Source organism: Rana temporaria, chromosome 12, assembly GCF_905171775.1.
Source record: "Rana temporaria chromosome 12, aRanTem1.1, whole genome shotgun sequence".
NCBI lineage: Eukaryota > Metazoa > Chordata > Amphibia > Anura > Ranidae > Rana > Rana temporaria.
The window spans coordinates 2,646,532-2,664,031 of NC_053500.1; the positions used below are offsets into that span (position 1 = coordinate 2,646,532).

Below are 17,500 nucleotides of genomic sequence, written 5' to 3' on the forward strand. Positions count from 1 at the left end.
CATTTGCGTTTCTTTTATTTCTTATGGGGAAATTTGCTTTGTTTTGGATTCTAAGCATATTCCCGGAAGGAATTCTCGCAATCCGAGGTTTTACTGTACCGGAAAGTTAGGAGAGAGGCGCTAATTAAGACCGACTCTCATAGGGTGTACAGAGAGAGAAACTGGTGCAGACAGATTTTGCCAAAGTCTGTCTCATGCATTCTAAAAGTGGTGCAGTGTGCGCCAAACCCGAATCCACCTACAAGTTCTGGGCGGGTACGTGAATTTGGCGCACTCTCAGAACGCATGTGAGACGCTTTCCCCAAATCTGTCTCTGCCTGTCTTTATAAATTCCAGGATTGGCTTTTTCTTAGGACCTTTTTTTTCATGTTCTTCTGGACTCGCTCCAGATATTTGGGGCTCTCGTCTTTTTGCATTCACATCCACAAATAAGTGTCCGGAGGATTCCGAGGAATTGTGACTTTCTCAGGACATTCGGCTTCATCTCCCATCAAATGTTCAGTTGGAATTTCCCGGCATTGTGTCGGATATATCCCAACTGACGCCTCTGAATGGATTTACATTGGATTTCTTTTTTTTCAGCTCTGGAAACCGTTCCCATAGTAAGTTGGGACGCATTGACTACGAGCAAGACTCTGCAAGCCAAACACTCCAAGAAAGCTGTGAGTACCCAGAATCCTCTCTGAACTGTAAAGCCTTCCATTTCCTGTACAGAGCATGTCTGCATTAAGATTAGACTTGTCCTATGCTTGGCACCATTTACTACATTTACCTCTCCTCTCCTGATATACTCTGCTGGAGGACTCTGCTCCTTCCCCTATAACTTTCCTCTCCTGATATACTCTGCTCCGTCCTCTATAACTCTCCTCTCCTGATATACTCTGCTGGAGGACTCTGCTCCTTCCTCGATAACTCTCCTCTCCTGATATACTCTGCTGGAGGACTCTGCTCCTTCCTCTATAACTCTCCTCTCCTGATATACTCTGCTGGAGGACTCTGCTCCTTCCTCTATAACTCTCCTCTTCTGATATCCTCTGCTGGAGGACTCTGCTCCTTCCTCTATAACTCTCCTCTTATGATATACTCTGCTGGAGGACTCTGCTCCTTCCTCTATAACTCTCCTCTCCTGATATACTCTGCTGGAGGACTCTGCTCCTTCCTCTATAACTCTCCTCTCCTGATATACTCTGCTCCTTCCTCTATAACTCTCCTCTCCTGATATACTCTGCTGGAGGACTCTGCTCCTTCCTCTATAACTCTCCTCTCCTGATATACTCTGCTGGAGGACTCTGCTCCTTCCTCTATAACTCTCCTCTCCTGATATACTCTGCTGGAGGACTCTGCTCCTTCCTCTATAGATCTGCACTGCTGGAGAACTCTGCTCCTTCCTCTATAACTCTCCTGATATACTCTGCTGGAGGACTCTGCTCTTTCCTCTATAACTCTCCTCTCCTGATATACTCTGCTCCTTCCTCTATAACTCTCCTCTCCTGATATACTCTGCTGGAGGACTCTGCTCCTTCCTCTATAACTCTCCTCTCCTGATATACTCTGCTGGAGGACTCTGCTCCTTCCTCTATAACTCTCCTCTCCTGATATACTCTGCTGGAGGACTCTGCTCCTTCCTCTCTACCTCTCCTAATATACTCTGCTGGAGGACTCTGCTCTTTCCTCTATAACTCTCCTCTCCTGATATACTCTGCTCCTTCCTCTATAACTCTCCTCTCCTGATATACTCTGCTCCTTCCTCTATAACTCTCCTCTCCTGATATACTCTGCTGGAGGACTCTGCTCCTTCCTCTATAACTCTCCTCTCCTGATATACTCTGCTGGAGGACTCTGCTCCTTCCTCTATAACTCTCCTCTCCTGGAGGACTCTGCTCCTTCCTCTATAACTCTCCTCTCCTGGAGGACTCTGCTCCTTCCTCTATAACTCTCCTCTCCTAGAGGACTGGACTATTTCTTGTCTAATTGATGGTGTTTCTGTACAGTCTCGGGTGAAGCGGAGTCAGGAGATCGGTGATGGAGGATGTCAGTTACAGATCCCTCTCTCGGACATCCAGGTAGGTGACCCCCCATAAACAAGCTGTGACACATGAGAAGTCTTCTGCACTGAACAATGGTTAATCTTCTATGTCGTCTGCAGAGCGCCTCTGAGAGTCAGATCTCCTCTCTTGTGCGGAAAGCCATATCCAGTCAGGATCTTCCTGATTTCCAGATCGCTGCTGGGAAGATGGTGCGAGGCCTGGTGGATCGCTGCCGGAGTGACCCCAAGTTTTACCCACAAAATGCTCTGATTGAGCTCCTGGAAACAACCAAGTTATCATACAGGTGTGTATTGGCTGTCTCTGGTCACATGACCGTTTACCCGGTGCTGCTAATTATTATTATGTTCTAGAAGTCGAGGGAAGATGTCAGTATATGTAAATGAAGGGGAGGGGTCGGCCTTGGCAGGGGTGGGTGTAATTTTCATCGGACATTTTTGTATATTGCAGTTTATGTCCAGATTTGATGGCTGTCGGTCTGGAGAAGTCGGATGTTCGGCTCCTTCAGCGTTGTCTCTGCCGGTTTATTGATGTCCCAGAGATGGTTATGTGCTCCTGTCTGAAGATATTCCTCAGGTGAGTCGCGCTGCCACATATATTCTGCGTCATGCAGCGTCTTCAGGGCCCTATCGGCGCAGCGTCTTCAGGGCCCTATCGGCGCAGCGTCTTCAGGGCCCTATCGGCGCAGCGTCTTCAGGGCCCTATCGGCGCAGCGTCTTCAGGGCCCTATCGGCGCAGCGTCTTCAGGGCCCTATCGGCGCAGCGTCTTCAGGGCCCTATCGGCGCAGCGTCTTCAGGGCCCTATCGGCGCAGCGTCTTCAGGGCCCTATCGGCGCAGCGTCTTCAGGGCCCTATCGGCGCAGCGTCTTCAGGGCCCTATCGGCGCAGCGTCTTCAGGGCCCTATGGGCGCAGCGTCTTCAGGGCCCTATCTGTGCCAAGCAGCTTCCCTGCCCCTCCTGCAGCGGCTACGATGCCTCTTTGCATTGCGTGCCACTCTCTGGGCCCTGCACCTTTGACAGCCGCTACAGAAACCCGACCCTGAGCTTTCTGCCATGTGATTGGTGTATGTTCCCGGAAATTTGGGGACAAGCGCTGCTAAGAGTGGCTGAGTGATAGGCTGTTGGAATAAATAATAGTAAGGGGTTAGTTTCAGGGAAAAAAACAAAAATTTTAAATAAAGAGCTTTGAAGCAATGCAAGCCTGATCAATGCCCATCCGCAGCCTCACCATTGCCCATTAATGTAGCCCGATCAATGCCCATTCGCAGCCTCACCATTGCCCATCAATGCCCATGCACAGCCTTACCATTGCCCATCAAAGCAGCTTGATCAATGCCCATCCGCGGCCTCACCATTGCCCATTAATGCAGCCTGATCAATGCCCATCCGCAGCCTTACTATTGCCCATCAAATCAGCCTGATCAATGCCCATCCGCAGCCTCACCATTGCCCATCTCAGGGATGGGGGCGGGACGAGCGGCGTCGGATTACATTCAGCGAGAATCTCCTGTTTACTCGGCGGCCTCTTTAATACAAAGTCCCGCCTCCTGGACCGGCTTCTATGATAGACAGAACGCTGGTCCAATGCCGGCCCAGGAGGCGGGACTTCCTATTACAGAGGCTGCTGAGTAAACAGGAGATTCTCGCTGTATGTATCCTGACCGCGCTCGTCCCGCCCCCCTCCCCGTTCTCTCCGAGGCGGCCCAAATCGCAGTATCGGCGTATAACACGCACACGCTATTTTCAGGGTGATAAGTGAGTGTTATACGCCAATAAATGCCGTACTTTATCTTTTGACTTCCTTGGGTAGACCTAATCATACTTCCCCAGGTTGTGTTGGGGTGATTGGTGTCACACGTCTGTCCTGGTCATGTATTAATACTGTACACCGTCTTCCAGTGTTGGTGAAGATGCCCTGCGTTGCGCCAAGTTGGACACGACCTCCACAGAGTCTTATATTGGAGCCGATGAAGCGGAAAAGCCGAAGGATCCGTCGGCAGGGAGCATCGTCCAGAACGGGTTCAGCCCCGGCGGTGCGGAGGAAGACCACGGCGATGTCCAAACGTTCGATAAAGTGCCGCAGAATCCAGAGACCAATGCCTGTCCTGTCAGCCGCCAACGAGCCGTCATATTGTATCCTTCTGGTAGAGTCTGTGATATGCCATTCGTAGCCCTGTTCACACCAGTGCAGCATGTTCTGTAAGCCTGCAGATCGCTGCGATTTGCTGCTTCATGTAACGGAGGTCTATGCCCGTCGCAATAAAAAAAAGGGGGGGGGGGGAGTAGTGCAGGAACCTTTTTCAAAGTCTCTGAGTTGGGGGAGATTTTGAACGGTTCCATTGCCGCTGTCCTGTCGAAGTGCCCCCCCCCCCCCCCCCCCATTGAGAAATGCCCGGGGGAACTGCGCAAACTGCTTGCTGTGGGGGCACTCGACAGAAGGGGGGGGGGGCCAAGAGAGCCGGCGAGGGACCTGTGAAGAGGAGGATCTGGGCTGCTCTGTGCAAAACCATTACAGAGCAGGTTAAGTCTGTATGCTGCGACTTGAAAGTTGTCTGTCCACCGCAATATCGCAGTCCTGCTAGAAATCGCTGACATTTCTAGTATAACATTTTTTAAGTAAAAGTGTATATATCCTGAATGTAAAAAAAAAAATGTATATATCCCATAGTTTGTAGACGCTATAACTTTTGTGCAGACCAATCAATATACACTTATTGGGATTTAAAAAAAAATATATATATATTTTTCTCTTCCGTTCATGGACGGACACAGCATCTAATTCTTGACATTAGGGTATTAGCCTTCTATTAGGAGAGGACTAGGCAGAAAACCATCAATTTGTAGAAGAATACATATTAGCCTAAATTTATGAAGATATATTTTTTTATTATTATTATTTAATGTTTTTTTTTTATAGTAGAAATTTAAAAAATGTGTTTTTAGTGCAAAAAATAAAACCCGCTGAGGTGATCAGATACTAAAAAAAGAAATATCTATTTGTGGGGGGGAAAAAATTGGATTTGGTTACAACATCGCACGACTGCGCAATTGTCAAAGTAATGTGTCGTGCCGTATCGCAAATATGGCCTGGTCATGAAGAGGGGGGGGGGCTAAATCTTCCGGAAGTCAATCAGTTAATAAAATAAAAATGGCGCAGCTTTCTGGAGTGAGTGATCTGTGCATTAGGAGGGTGGAGGAGGGGGAGGGGTACATTTCCCAATCGTTTGTTTCCTTAATGTTTGTGAATCCAGGAACACAATCCTGTCTACAGCGTATAGCGAGACCTACCTCCTGCCGCATCTGAAGGACCTGACGTCTGACCAAGTCCTAGTGAGTATTGCGTCTGGGGGACTTTGGATTGGATGAACGCCTCCTGAAAGGGACAGGCTTGGTAATCAGTGTAAAGCAAGTTTGTCTTTTCACTATTCATTGTGAAGTGTCAGGTTTGCTTTAACACCCTGCTGAGCAGCACATGGCTTTTCTCTACATACAATCCAATTAGAGGGCGTACTGTGACATATATTCCAAGATTCTGCCAATGACGGCGCCCCTTTACCACGTGATCACGCCATCCAATGATTTGTAAACAAACTGGAGCATGTTCAGCTTTGCTCCTCCCCTCCCCTCTCCTGACGTTGATCGGTAAAGCATGTGAGGAGGGAGCCACGTGCAGCAGCGCTGTGGGCTGAATCTGAAGTTCCCACAGTGCTGATCTGTGCTCATCCATGGCTCATCCATCCATCCACCACCCATGACTCATCCATCCATGCTCCATCTTTGTCTTATCCATTCATCCATGCTCGCTTCATGCATGCTTCATCCATGCTCGCTCCAGGCATGCTTCATCCATGCTCGCTCCAGGCATGCTTCATCCATGCTCGCTCCAGGCATGCTTCATCCATGCTCGCTCCAGGCATCCTTCATCCATGCTCGCTCCAGTCATGCTTCATCCGTGCTCGCTCCATTCATGCTCGCTCCATCCGTGCTTGCTCCATGCGTGCTCCATCCATCCATGCCTGCTCCATCCATGCGTGCTCCATCCATGCTCCGTCCATTCCATCTCCATCCATGCTCTGTCCATTCCATCTCCATCCATGCTCTGTCCATTCCATCACCATCCATGCTCTGTCCATTCCATCTCCATCCATGCTCTGTCCATTCCATCTCCATCCATGCTCTGTCCATTCCATCACCATCCATGCTCTGTCCATTTCATCACCATCCATGCTCTGTCCATTCCATCTCCATCCATGCTCTGTCCATTTCATCACCATCCATGCTCTGTCCATTCCATCTCCATCCATGCTCTGTCCATTTCATCTCCATCCATGCTCTGTCCATTCCATCTCCATCCATGCTCTGTCCATTCCATCTCCATCCATGCTATGTCCATTCCATCTCCATCCATGCTCTGTCCATTCTATCTCCATCCATGCTCTGTCCATTCCATCTCCATCCATGCTCTGTCCATTCCATCTCCATCCATGCTCTGTCCATTCCATCTCCATCCATGCTCTGTCCATTCCTGCTCCATCCATGCTCGCTCCATGCGTGCTCCATCCATGCTCTGTCCATTCCATCTCCATCCATGCTCCGTCCATTCCATCTCCATCCATGCTCCGTCCATGACTCATCCATCCCCATACCCATTCATGGCTCATCCGTGCCACATTGGTGCTCATCCATGTGACATCAGTTCTCATCCGTGCCACATCCATGCCACTACAATGCCCATCAGTGCCTCACAAAAGTGTAATGGGAAAGGACAACAATTTCATATGAGTACAGTGTTGCATAACTGAGTATTTGTCATTCAAAATGTGAGAACGCTGAAAATTGGTCTGGTTAGGAAGGGGGTTTAGGTGCCCGGTGGGTTTGTGATTAAAGTGAAATTAAAAGTCAGCCGCTAAAAATTTAGCATCTGCTGACTTTTAATATATGGGCCCTTGCCTGTCCAGGGAGCCCGCGATGTCGGCACTCAAAGTCAATCTTCGGATCGACTCATCCAGGAAGGGAAGATTTGCGGCTTCACAGCCTGGTTCCCTACTGCGCATTCACGAGTGACTCTGCGCTTTCTGGATGGTCCCTACTGGACCTGTGTCTCCCAGATGACAGCGTTGGAGGAGGGGTCGGACATGGCGTTAAAAATTATTAAAAGAACAGAAATCTAAAGTGTTTATTGCCAGATGGCTTTGTGTTGTTACTATACATTCCTTTCTTTTAGTTATTACTATTATTTTCTTTCTTTCCCCACACATAGCTGTTCCTGAGCTATCTGCATTTCCTGTACAAGACGTGCGTCCAGCAGATCACACTGAGCCTTCCTGGACAGGAGGATCTCTCCATCACCCAGGTATGTGCGTTTGTATCAACGTGTAATTTAATTGCTGGCTGCACCAAATAAATGTTCCTTAACCACTTCAGTACCGCCTATTGCACATGTATTGCGGCAGTGTGGCCCCCCCCCATACATGTGATTTGGTATTTCCAGTTAGGGGGTTGTTGTCTGAATCCAGAGGGGGTTCAGGTAAGTATTGGGGTGGCCGGGGAGCTGCTGCACAGAGAATTTTTTGCGAGGTTCCTATTCATACAGCACAAAGTGTAATTTACTTCTGCTATAAAGGCTAAGGTAACTATTTGGGGATGGATTTAGAAAATCGATATTTTAGAATCCTGGATCTAGGCCTTGTACCCATTTTGGGTGGAGTGGCCCTTATAATAAGCAGTCATGTAACCACTTCCTGTCCGCCCTATGGCAGAATGACGGCCGGGCGGTGGTTCAGTTATCCTGACTGGGCGTCATATGACATCCAGCGGGATCGCAGCCGCCGCGCGCCCGTAGCGGCGATCGGTGATGCGGGATGTCAGTCTGACACACCGCAACACCGATTTTGGTAAAGAGCCTCCAACGAAGGCTCTTTACCACGTAATCAGCCGTGTCCAATCACGATGTAAACAGGAAGAGCCTTGATCGGCTTTTCCTCACTTGCGTCTGACAGATGGGAGTAAAGGAGAGCCGGTCGGCTGCTCACCTGACGGGGGGGTCTGTGCTGATTGTTTATCAGCGCACCCCCCCTCGGAAGCCCGCCCAGGACCACTAAAATGCCTCCGGGACCACCAGACATCGCCATCACACTGGACCACCAGTTATGCCACCCCTGACCACCAGGGAAATGCCAATCTGTGCCCAGGCAGCTGCAAATCAGTGCCCACCCACAATGCCTGCAAGTGCCACAAGGGATGCCTATCAGTGCCATTTATCAGTGCTGCATATCAGGGCCCAGCAGTGCCACCAATAAGTAGCCGTTGTTGAAGACTTTCTGTGCTGCATATCTGTGCCACCTACCAGTTCTCATCGTCAGTGCCGCCCTATTTGTGCACATCGGTGAAAGAGAAATCTTACTTATTTACAACATTTTATAACAGAAACAAAAGAATAACTTTTTTATTTGTTTGGCAAAAAATAAAAACCGCGGAGGTGATCAAATATCAGCAAAATAAATCTCTATTTGTGGGAACAAAATGATAAAAATCCTGTTTGGGTGCAGTGTAGCACGACCGCGCAATTGTCATTTAAACAGCGACAGTGCAGAAAGCTGAAAATTGGCCTGGGCAGGAAAGGGGTGTAAGTGCCCCTCGGTATTAAGGACTTCTGGTGGCATTAGAATAGGAGGAAGACATTTTGTCAGACTTGGGCCTGTATTGTGATGACTGAAATGATATTCCATGTCGCCGTCCTTTGTTGTAAAGAAGATTGTATCTCATGAACTGTGTTCTTTCCTTCAGGTAATAGACTGGATGAATCTTCTTCTTGATGCCAACTTCACCGTCCTGGTGTTGCTGCCCAAAGCCAAACCACTGCTTCGGAAGCTCCAGAAATGCGTTCGTCAACAGGTGTGTAGCAGTGTGTGGATTGGGGGCCCCCTGATTCTTGGGGCCGTGGGTGACATCCGCTTTTTAGAGTGTTGGCAGCAATTTTATTATTTGCACAAAGTTGGGATTTCTGATGACTAATGAATTGTGATGGATCACTGGACAGTGTGTATGTTTGCTCCACCCCCTGCTGGGGGTTGGAGTGTGCTGGCTGTGTGGGCCCTGCCGGGGGTTGGAGTGTGCTGGCTGTGTGGGCCCTGCCGGGGGTTGGAGTGTGCTGGCTGTGTGGGCCGTGCCGGGGGTTGGAGTGTGCTGGCTGTGTGGGCCCTGCCGGGGGTTGGAGTGTGCTGGCTGTGTGGGCCCTGCCGGGGGTTGGAGTGTGCTGGCTGTGTGGGCCCTGCCGGGGGTTGGAGTGTGCTGGCTGTGTGGGCCCTGCCGGGGGTTGGAGTGTGCTGGCTGTGTGGGCCCTGCCGGGGGTTGGAGTGTGCTGGCTGTGTGGGCCCTGCCGGGGGTTGGAGTGTGCTGGCTGTGTGGGCCCTGCCGGGGGTTGGAGTGTGCTGGCTGTGTGGGCCCTGCCGGGGGTTGGAGTGTGCTGGCTGTGTGGGCCCTGCCGGGGGTTGGAGTGTGCTGGCTGTGTGGGCCCTGCCAGGGGTTGGAGTCGCGTGGGCCCTGCCGGGGGTTGGAGTCGCGTGCGGTGGCTGTGTGGGCCCTGCCGGGGGTATGGGCCTGGGGTGGAGTCGTGTGGGCCCTGCCGGGGGTATGGGCCTGGGGTGGAGTCGTGTGGGGCCCAGCCTGGGGTGGAGTCGTGTGGGGCGGCAGTGTGGGCTCTCCCGGGGGTATGGGTGTGGGGCCCTGCCTGGGGTGGAGTTGTGTGGGGTGGCAGTGTGGGCTCTCCCGGGGGTATGGGCCAGGGGTGGAGTCGTGTGGGGCCCAGCCTGGGGTGGAGTCGTGTGGGGCGGCAGTGTGGGCTCTCCCGGGGGTATGGGTGTGGGGCCCTGCCTGGGGTGGAGTTGTGTGGGGTGGCAGTGTGGGCTCTCCCGGGGGTATGGGCCAGGGGTGGAGTCGTGTGGGGCCCTGCCGGGGGTATGGGTGTGTGCAGGGGTGGAGTGTCCGGACTCTGCGGGGGTGGAGTCTCCTGGCTCTGTTGGCTGTCTCGGTGTTGACTGTTTTTCCTCTTCTGCAGATGAAGTTGTACTCGGAGCTGAACAAGATCGAAGGAAGTTTATCAGACCTGCAGAGCTTACAGAGGCCTTGTGAGAGCCTCGGGAGATATTCTATTGAAATTCTGGAACTTTATTGATATGGCGGACATTGGTGCAGTTTGTGCACACACGGGGGATGTCCTGATTGGATGCCTTCCCTCTGTGACATGTGAACAGGAGAAGACTTTGTCAGAAGATCTTTGTATTTGTTGAACAAAAAAAATGTTTATTTCTTAACTCACTCCGCCTTGTGTGTCTCTGTGTAATGACCTCGTTCTCATTGGACATCTCTAGTCCTTTGTAGGCCGCTATTCTATACTGAAATGTTGGCCAGTACCCTGGGAAGAGCGCTGAGGAACGCGGTACTCTGTGATTGGCTCCTGTAGGTGGGCTCTGCCATGATATTGAGAATTGTGGAAATAACTGGTTTCCTGGGGTAATTCAGAATCTTCTCATCCAAAGCTACGGAAATCCACATTTCACTTCCGTGTCCCGGTATGTAGTGGAGTTCTGGGAAGCTGATTTTGTGAGAGTAGAAATGTCTTTAAAAAGTGAGAGGATCTGTGGTGGTCTTTTATTGGGGGGGGGGGGATACAAATTTCACCATTTCAGATCAGTGAGTTGTCACCACATCCCATGAGAGAAAATAAGAACCCCCCCCCCCCCTCCCTTGCTTGGGACTTTATGGTTGTAAAAAATAAAAGTTGCACTTATAATACAAGCATTCAAAGAAGTGACGTCTGGAAAAAAAGTGAAAAAACAGCAAAAATGCATTGAGTCCATACACAAATAAAGGAAAAAGCACTGATGAGAGGAAGCAAGTCCAATGAGAAGATCAGATCCAGGGGTCTTCCACCTTCACCAAAGGAATAAAGGAGGGGGAAGAGGAGATATGAAGATAAAATCCCCCTCTCTGTGTGAGTGTCCTTACCGGAAGCGGTGAACCCCCCACGAATAGCGAGGTCTGTGCGGGGACAGATGGATCTCCTGTGCCACCAGAATCTCTGCGTTCGTTTCGGATCTCCGTGATACTCAATGGACAGGGAGCTGGAACTCTGATCTGGGGTGTCACTCCGCCGTGTGTGGGGAAAAAAAACAAGGCACAATAGTGTAATAAATTCAGTAAAAAAGCCTTTAATGCTTTAAAAATTTCAAGGGGAATACAACTGCATAATTACATTAAAAATAGCCGGCAAGCATAAAAGCAAACAAAACGGACACTCGTGTATCGGGGTCACCTGGGGCGTAATGGCGTCAGTGCGTAGCTCCGCCCTACATGTTTCGTCATACGTGACGTCTTCCAGGGGCACGGATGACGTGCTGAACCATCACCTTTATACTGCAGGATGGCAACAGGACCTCGTTTTCGTCTGGGCGCCATCTTGTGATTCATAGTTAAACACTGCATAAAGAGAACACCAGGCCTCGATCCGATGGACATAGCAGATACAGAGCACTTTAGAAAAGGAAGAAAAAAAACGGAAAGTGTAAACAGGTCTGAATGTATGTGGAATTGCTCCACGAGCCAGACGCCTGTGTTAAAAACGGAACCTCTGGGTATATGAAAGAACACGTATACTCCACACGTCGGTATGTACTACTGATATGTGCAGAGTTACCTATAAAGTCCTAACCCAAAGGGGGGTTCTTTTTTTTTTCTCCCTCCCTTAATACTGATATTCCATTTGTAGTGTCTAGGGCTGCAACGAACGATTATTTTCATAAACGATTAGTTGGCCGATTATTTTTTCGATTAATCGGATAATAGCCTTAAAAAAAATTGCATTTTTACATTTTTTTGGGCCAATTTGTTGCCGGGCAGATTACATAACACAAATTCCTGCAAAAACACATTCCACGCTTTTCTGCAGTTTCTCCATTGAAGTCTATTGAACCAAAAAAAAACAAAATAGCGCCGTTTTGCGTTAAAAACTCCCCGTTCCTTTCCAAATACGCAGCAGCTGAAAAATAATCCTGGATGTGAACGTGTCCCAAAGGAAGACATGTAAATGATCTGTAGTGTGTTTTTGCAAAAAGCACCAAAAAACACAGAGGTGTGACCCCGGCCTGAGATATTTAGTTACATAATGGGGGGGTTAAAAAAAAAATAAGTACAAAAAGAGCAAATAATATTTACAGTAGCGATTTGCTTTTTCGTACTATAAAAGGCGAACTTTTTTTTTTAACCCCGATTATGTTACTGGCCGATTACCGTATTTTCCGGCGTATAAGACGACTTTTTAACCCCTGAATTTTTTCTTAAAAGTTGAGGGTCGTCTTATACGCCAGTAACCTAACCGCGGCCGTCCATTTTCAAAAGCCACGCCTCCTCCTCCTTCTGCTGTGATAAGCGGAACACACAGCTTCCCAGGAGACACTGTGTTCAGTGTTCACGGATGCCCTCTCTTCCTCGGACCATTGGCTCCTGCTGCTGTCAATCCGACCTAATGACGTGGCCGCCCGGGGGGGCGGAACCGAGTCATACAGTCGGCGTCTATGGACGACAACTGGGTAACTCGGGAAAGAGCTTCCCGGAGGGGGTGAGCTATTGCTGGGAGGAGCTGAGACAGGAGAAAGGGATCCTAGAAGAGGAGGATCGGGGCCACTCTGCAAAACAAACTGGACAGTGGAAGTAAGTATGACATTATATATATATAGATAGATATCAGACACCCTATGGAATAAAATGGCGGTCATTGCAACTTTTTATCTCGCACGATATTTGTGCAATCATTTTTCAAACTTTTTTTCATGCATTAACCACTTAAGCCCCGGACCTTTAGGCAGCTAAATGCCCAGGCCAGGTTTTGCGATTCGGCACTGCGTCGCTTTAACAGACAATTGCGCGGTCGTGCGACGTGGCTCCCAAACAAGATTGGCGTCCTTTTTTTCCCCCACAAATAGAGCTTTCTTTTGGTGGTATTTGATCACCTCTGCGGTTTTTATTTTTTGCGCTATAAACAAAAATAGAGCGACAATTTTGAAAAAAATTCAATATTTTTTATTTTTTGCTCTAATAAATATCCCCCAAAAATATATAAAAAAAATATTTTTTCCTCAGTTTAGGCCGATACGTATTCTTCTACCTATTTTTGGTAAAAAAAATCGCAATAAGCGTTTATTGATTGGTTTGCGCAAAATTTATAGCGTTTACAAAATAGGGGATATTCTTATTGCATTTTTTTTTATTATTTTTTTTTTTACTACTAATGGCGGCGATCAGCGATTTTTTTCGTGACTGTGACATTATGGCGGACACTTCGGACAATTTTGACACATTTTTGGGACCATTGTCATTTTCACAGCAAAAAATGCATTTAAATTGCATTGTTTATTGTGAAAATGACAGTTGCAGTTTGGGAGTTAAACACAGGGGGCGCTGAACGTGTTAGGCTTCACCTAGTGTGTGTTTACAACAGTACGGGGGGTGTAAAAGGGATGACACGATCGATGCGCCGCCACAGTGAAGCGCGGGGAAGCCGTGTTTACATACGGCTCTCCCCGTTCTTCAGCTCCGGGGAGCGATCGCAACGGAGCGGCTATAAACGAATAGCCGCGCCGTCATCCCGGATCGCTCCCCGAGGTAAGCCGCCCGCCGCACGCAGTGGAGGGGGTCCCGATTGGACCCCCGACCCGCGCAAAGTTTTTTTTTCAACCCGATCGTTAAAACGGCCTTGCCTACACACGATCGGGGGGAAAAAAATGCTCTAGCAAAGCGCGGTGACGTACAACACGTACGACGGCACTATAAAGGGGAAGTTCAATGCGGATGGCGCCACCCTTGGGGCTGCTTTAGCTGATTCCTTGTTAGTAAAAGACGATTTGCGCTTTTCAGTCTGTTACAGCGTGATGAATGTGCGATCTCCATTACGAACGCTAGTTTTACCAGAACGAGAGCTCCCGTCTCATAACTTGCTTCTGAGCATGCGCGGGATTTTCACGTTGTTAAAGCCCACACACTACCTTTTTTTACAACCTTAAAAACGACAACGTTAAAAACGTTGTGAGAAAATAGAGCGCGTTCGAAACTTTTAATGGCCATTTTTTAGCTTGTGAAAAAATGCTCTGGAGCCCCACACACGATGACATAAAAAAAAAAAATACTTAATTTTTTAGAACCCGAAAAACGGTCGTGTGTACGCGGCATAACATGAGGAGGTCTAGTGCTAGAATTATTGCTCTCGCTTTAACGCACGCGGCGACACCTCACATTGTGGGACTTATATGTGTTCGCTACTGAGCGCGAGCCACGGGGGACAGGGGCGTTTTAATTTTATTTTTTGATTTTTACACTTTAAAAAAAAAAAAAAACAGTTTTTATTATCACTTTTATTCCTATTACAAGAAATGTAAACATCCCTTGTAATAGGAAATGTGTGTGACAGGTCCTCTTTATGGAGAGAGGCGGGGTCAATAAAAAGTCACGGTCTCATGCTTACCAGCCGCGATCGCGGCTTTGTTTACATCTGGGGCCTGGGCGTGACGTCATAACGTTGTGCCATCTGGGCCCCAGAGATCAGCCCTGCTAGAAGCTGTACACCGTGATAGAATGGAACCAGTACAGACCAGTAGATGATCCCTGAAGGGATCCCACAGATCAGCCCCACTAGAAGCTGTGTAGCACTATATAATGGAACCAGTACACAGGTACCAATATAGACCAGTAGATGATCACCTAAGGGACCCCAGAGATAAGCACCGCTAGAAGCTGTACAGTGCTATAGAATGGAACCAGTATGACCAGTAGATGATCACCAAGGGGACCCCAGAGATAAGCCCAGATGGTCACCAGTCATGACCGTCGAAGGCCCGGGCACAACGTTATGACGTCACGCCCGGGCCCCAGATGTAAACAAAGCCACGATCGCGGCTGGTAAGCATGAGACCGTGACTTTTTATTGACCCCGCCTCTCTCCATAAAGAGGACCTGTCACAGTGATTCCAATTACAAGGGATGTTTACATTTCCTGTAATAGGAATAAAAGTGATCCTAAAAACTTTTTTTTTTTTAAAGTGTAAAAATAAAAAATAAATTTAAAACACCCCTGTCCTCGGAGGCTCGCGCTCAGAAGCGAACACATATAAGTCCCGCCATGTGAGGTATCGCCACGTGCGTTAAAGCGAGAGCAATAATTCTATCACTAGACTTCCTCATGTTATGCCGCGTACACAGGACCGTGTGATTTTTTTTTTTCTTTAACGCCATTGTGTGTGGGCTCCAGAGCATTTTTCACGATCTAAAAAAATGGACGTTAAAAATTTCGAACATGCTCTATTTTTATGGTTGTAAAAAAAGGTTGTGTGTGGGCTTTAACGACGTGAAAATCCCGCGCATGCTCAGAAGCAAGTTATGAGACGGGAGCGCTCGTTCTGGTAAAACTAGCGTTCGTAATGGAGATCGCACATTCATCACGCTGTAACAGACAGAAAAGCGCGAATCGTCTTTTACTAACACGGAATCAGCTAAAAGCAGCCCAAAGGGTGGCGCCATCCGCATGGAACTTCCCCTTTATAGTGCCGTCGTAAGTGTTGTACGCAACCGCGCTTTGCTAGAGCGTTTATTTTTCACGATCGTGTGTGGGCAAGGCCGTTTTAATGATCGGGTTAAAAAAAAAAAACTTTTTTTAGAACCCGAAAAACGGTCGCGGCATAACTCTAAACTGGTAACCTGTAAAAAATGAAATTTAAAGCGTCACCTATGGAGATTTTTAAGTACCGAAGTTTGGCGCCATTCCACGAGTGTGCGCAATTTTAAAGCGTGACGTGTTAGGTGTCTATTTACTCTGCGTAACTTTATATTTCACATTATATAAAAATAATGGGCTAACTTTACTGTTTTTGTTTTTTTTAATTTTCCCAAAAAAAGGCGTTTGAAAAATGATTGCGCAAATACCGTGCGAGATAAAAAGTTGCAATGACCGCCATTTTATTCCTTAGGGTGTCTGATAAATATATATATACAGGGCTTTTTTTCTCAAACAATGGGTGCAGGAACTCCCCCTTTCCAAGTCACCCCTTTTCTCCGCCCCCTACCCACCTCCCAGTACCGCCCCTTTTAGACAATACAGAACCAAGTATCATTTTGTGACACTAAGTAATTTGTATAGAATTTGGTAATGATATCAAGAAAAGCAGTAAAATAAATCCCCCTATCAACAATGGACCACCCACAACAATAGACTCCCGACAGCCAGGGGCGGACTGACAACTCATGGGGCCCCCGGGCAATAGAAGATTATGGGGCCCCCGGGCAATAGAAGATTATGGGGCCCCCGGGCAATAGAAGATTATGGGGCCCCCGGGCAATAGAAGATTATGGGGCCCCCGGGCAATAGAAGATTATGGGGCCCCCGGGCAATAGAAGATTATGGGGCCCCTGGGGCTTACAGATGGCCACCAAGCCAGGAGGCAGTGCAGAGGTGGGGCAGCTAAAATCTCAGGATTTTCACATCAAAAGCATGTCAGTTTCGGACATATCAGGGACAGATGTAAAAAAAAACACAGATTTTTACATACTGTCCCTGGTTTTATTGAGCCTGGCTACCCTGATGGGGCCCTCGGGCAGTGCCCGAGTGACTCAATGGTCAGTCCGCCTCTGCCGACAGCATCAGCAGATCTCCGTACATCCAGCATTAATAGTCTCTCTGGCTTCCATCAACAATAGACCCTTCCCCCAACAGTAGATCTCTTTCAGCAACAACTGGCACCCCCCCCCCCAGCAACAATAGGTCCCCCACCAGCAGCAAAAGACCCCCCAGCAAAAATAGATCCCCAGCAGTGAGCATCAATACCCTGCAGCACACCCCAGCACCCCTTGCTATTATTATTACATACAGGAGGACTGCGTTCCCCACGTTGCTGCTGAAAAAAAGCCATATATATATATATATATATATATATATATATATATATATATATATATATATATAATGTTCTGAGTAATTTTCTAGCCCAAAAAAATGATGATTTTTTACATGTAGGAAAGGAGTACCAGAATAGGCCCGGTATGGAAGTGGTTAAATGATTTTTATTTTTTACATCTACCGCCATTTTATTTTTCAGGGTCTCTGCTTTCAGTGAATATATCATATCTCGGGGGGCGTAACTTACCTTCAGGCCTTAAATGTGCATTTTTACCCGTGTGTACACACAGGGCCGCCATCAGGGGGGTACAGGCAGTACACCTTTAAGGGGCTCTGAGGCCCCCATGGCCCTGGATGGCAACCCCCTCTTTTTTTATTTATTTTTTTATAAATTTTTATTTATATATTTTTTTTATTAAAGGGCTCAGAGGTCCCCAGGGCCCCATGTGGCAACCCCCCCCCCTTTTTTTTTTATATAAATGTTTATTTTTTTATTAAAATGCCCAGAGAGTCCCCA

General features: G+C 48.1%; 1 protein-coding gene across 1 annotated transcript in view; it reads left to right on the forward strand.

The window, feature by feature from the left end:
* The window catches only part of NOL11 (nucleolar protein 11), a 26,857-nt gene extending 16,496 nt beyond the window's left edge, over positions 1 to 10,361 (forward strand). Inside the window, exons 10-18 of the mRNA XM_040329773.1 lie at positions 583 to 662; positions 1,992 to 2,063; positions 2,147 to 2,331; positions 2,496 to 2,621; positions 3,945 to 4,178; positions 5,297 to 5,375; positions 7,306 to 7,398; positions 8,832 to 8,939; positions 10,102 to 10,361. Coding sequence (XP_040185707.1) covers positions 583 to 662; positions 1,992 to 2,063; positions 2,147 to 2,331; positions 2,496 to 2,621; positions 3,945 to 4,178; positions 5,297 to 5,375; positions 7,306 to 7,398; positions 8,832 to 8,939; positions 10,102 to 10,218 — 1,094 coding nt within the window. The 3' untranslated portion in view covers positions 10,219 to 10,361. The remainder of the gene's footprint in view (positions 1 to 582; positions 663 to 1,991; positions 2,064 to 2,146; positions 2,332 to 2,495; positions 2,622 to 3,944; positions 4,179 to 5,296; positions 5,376 to 7,305; positions 7,399 to 8,831; positions 8,940 to 10,101) is intronic.
* The last annotated feature ends 7,139 nt before the right edge of the window (positions 10,362 to 17,500 follow it).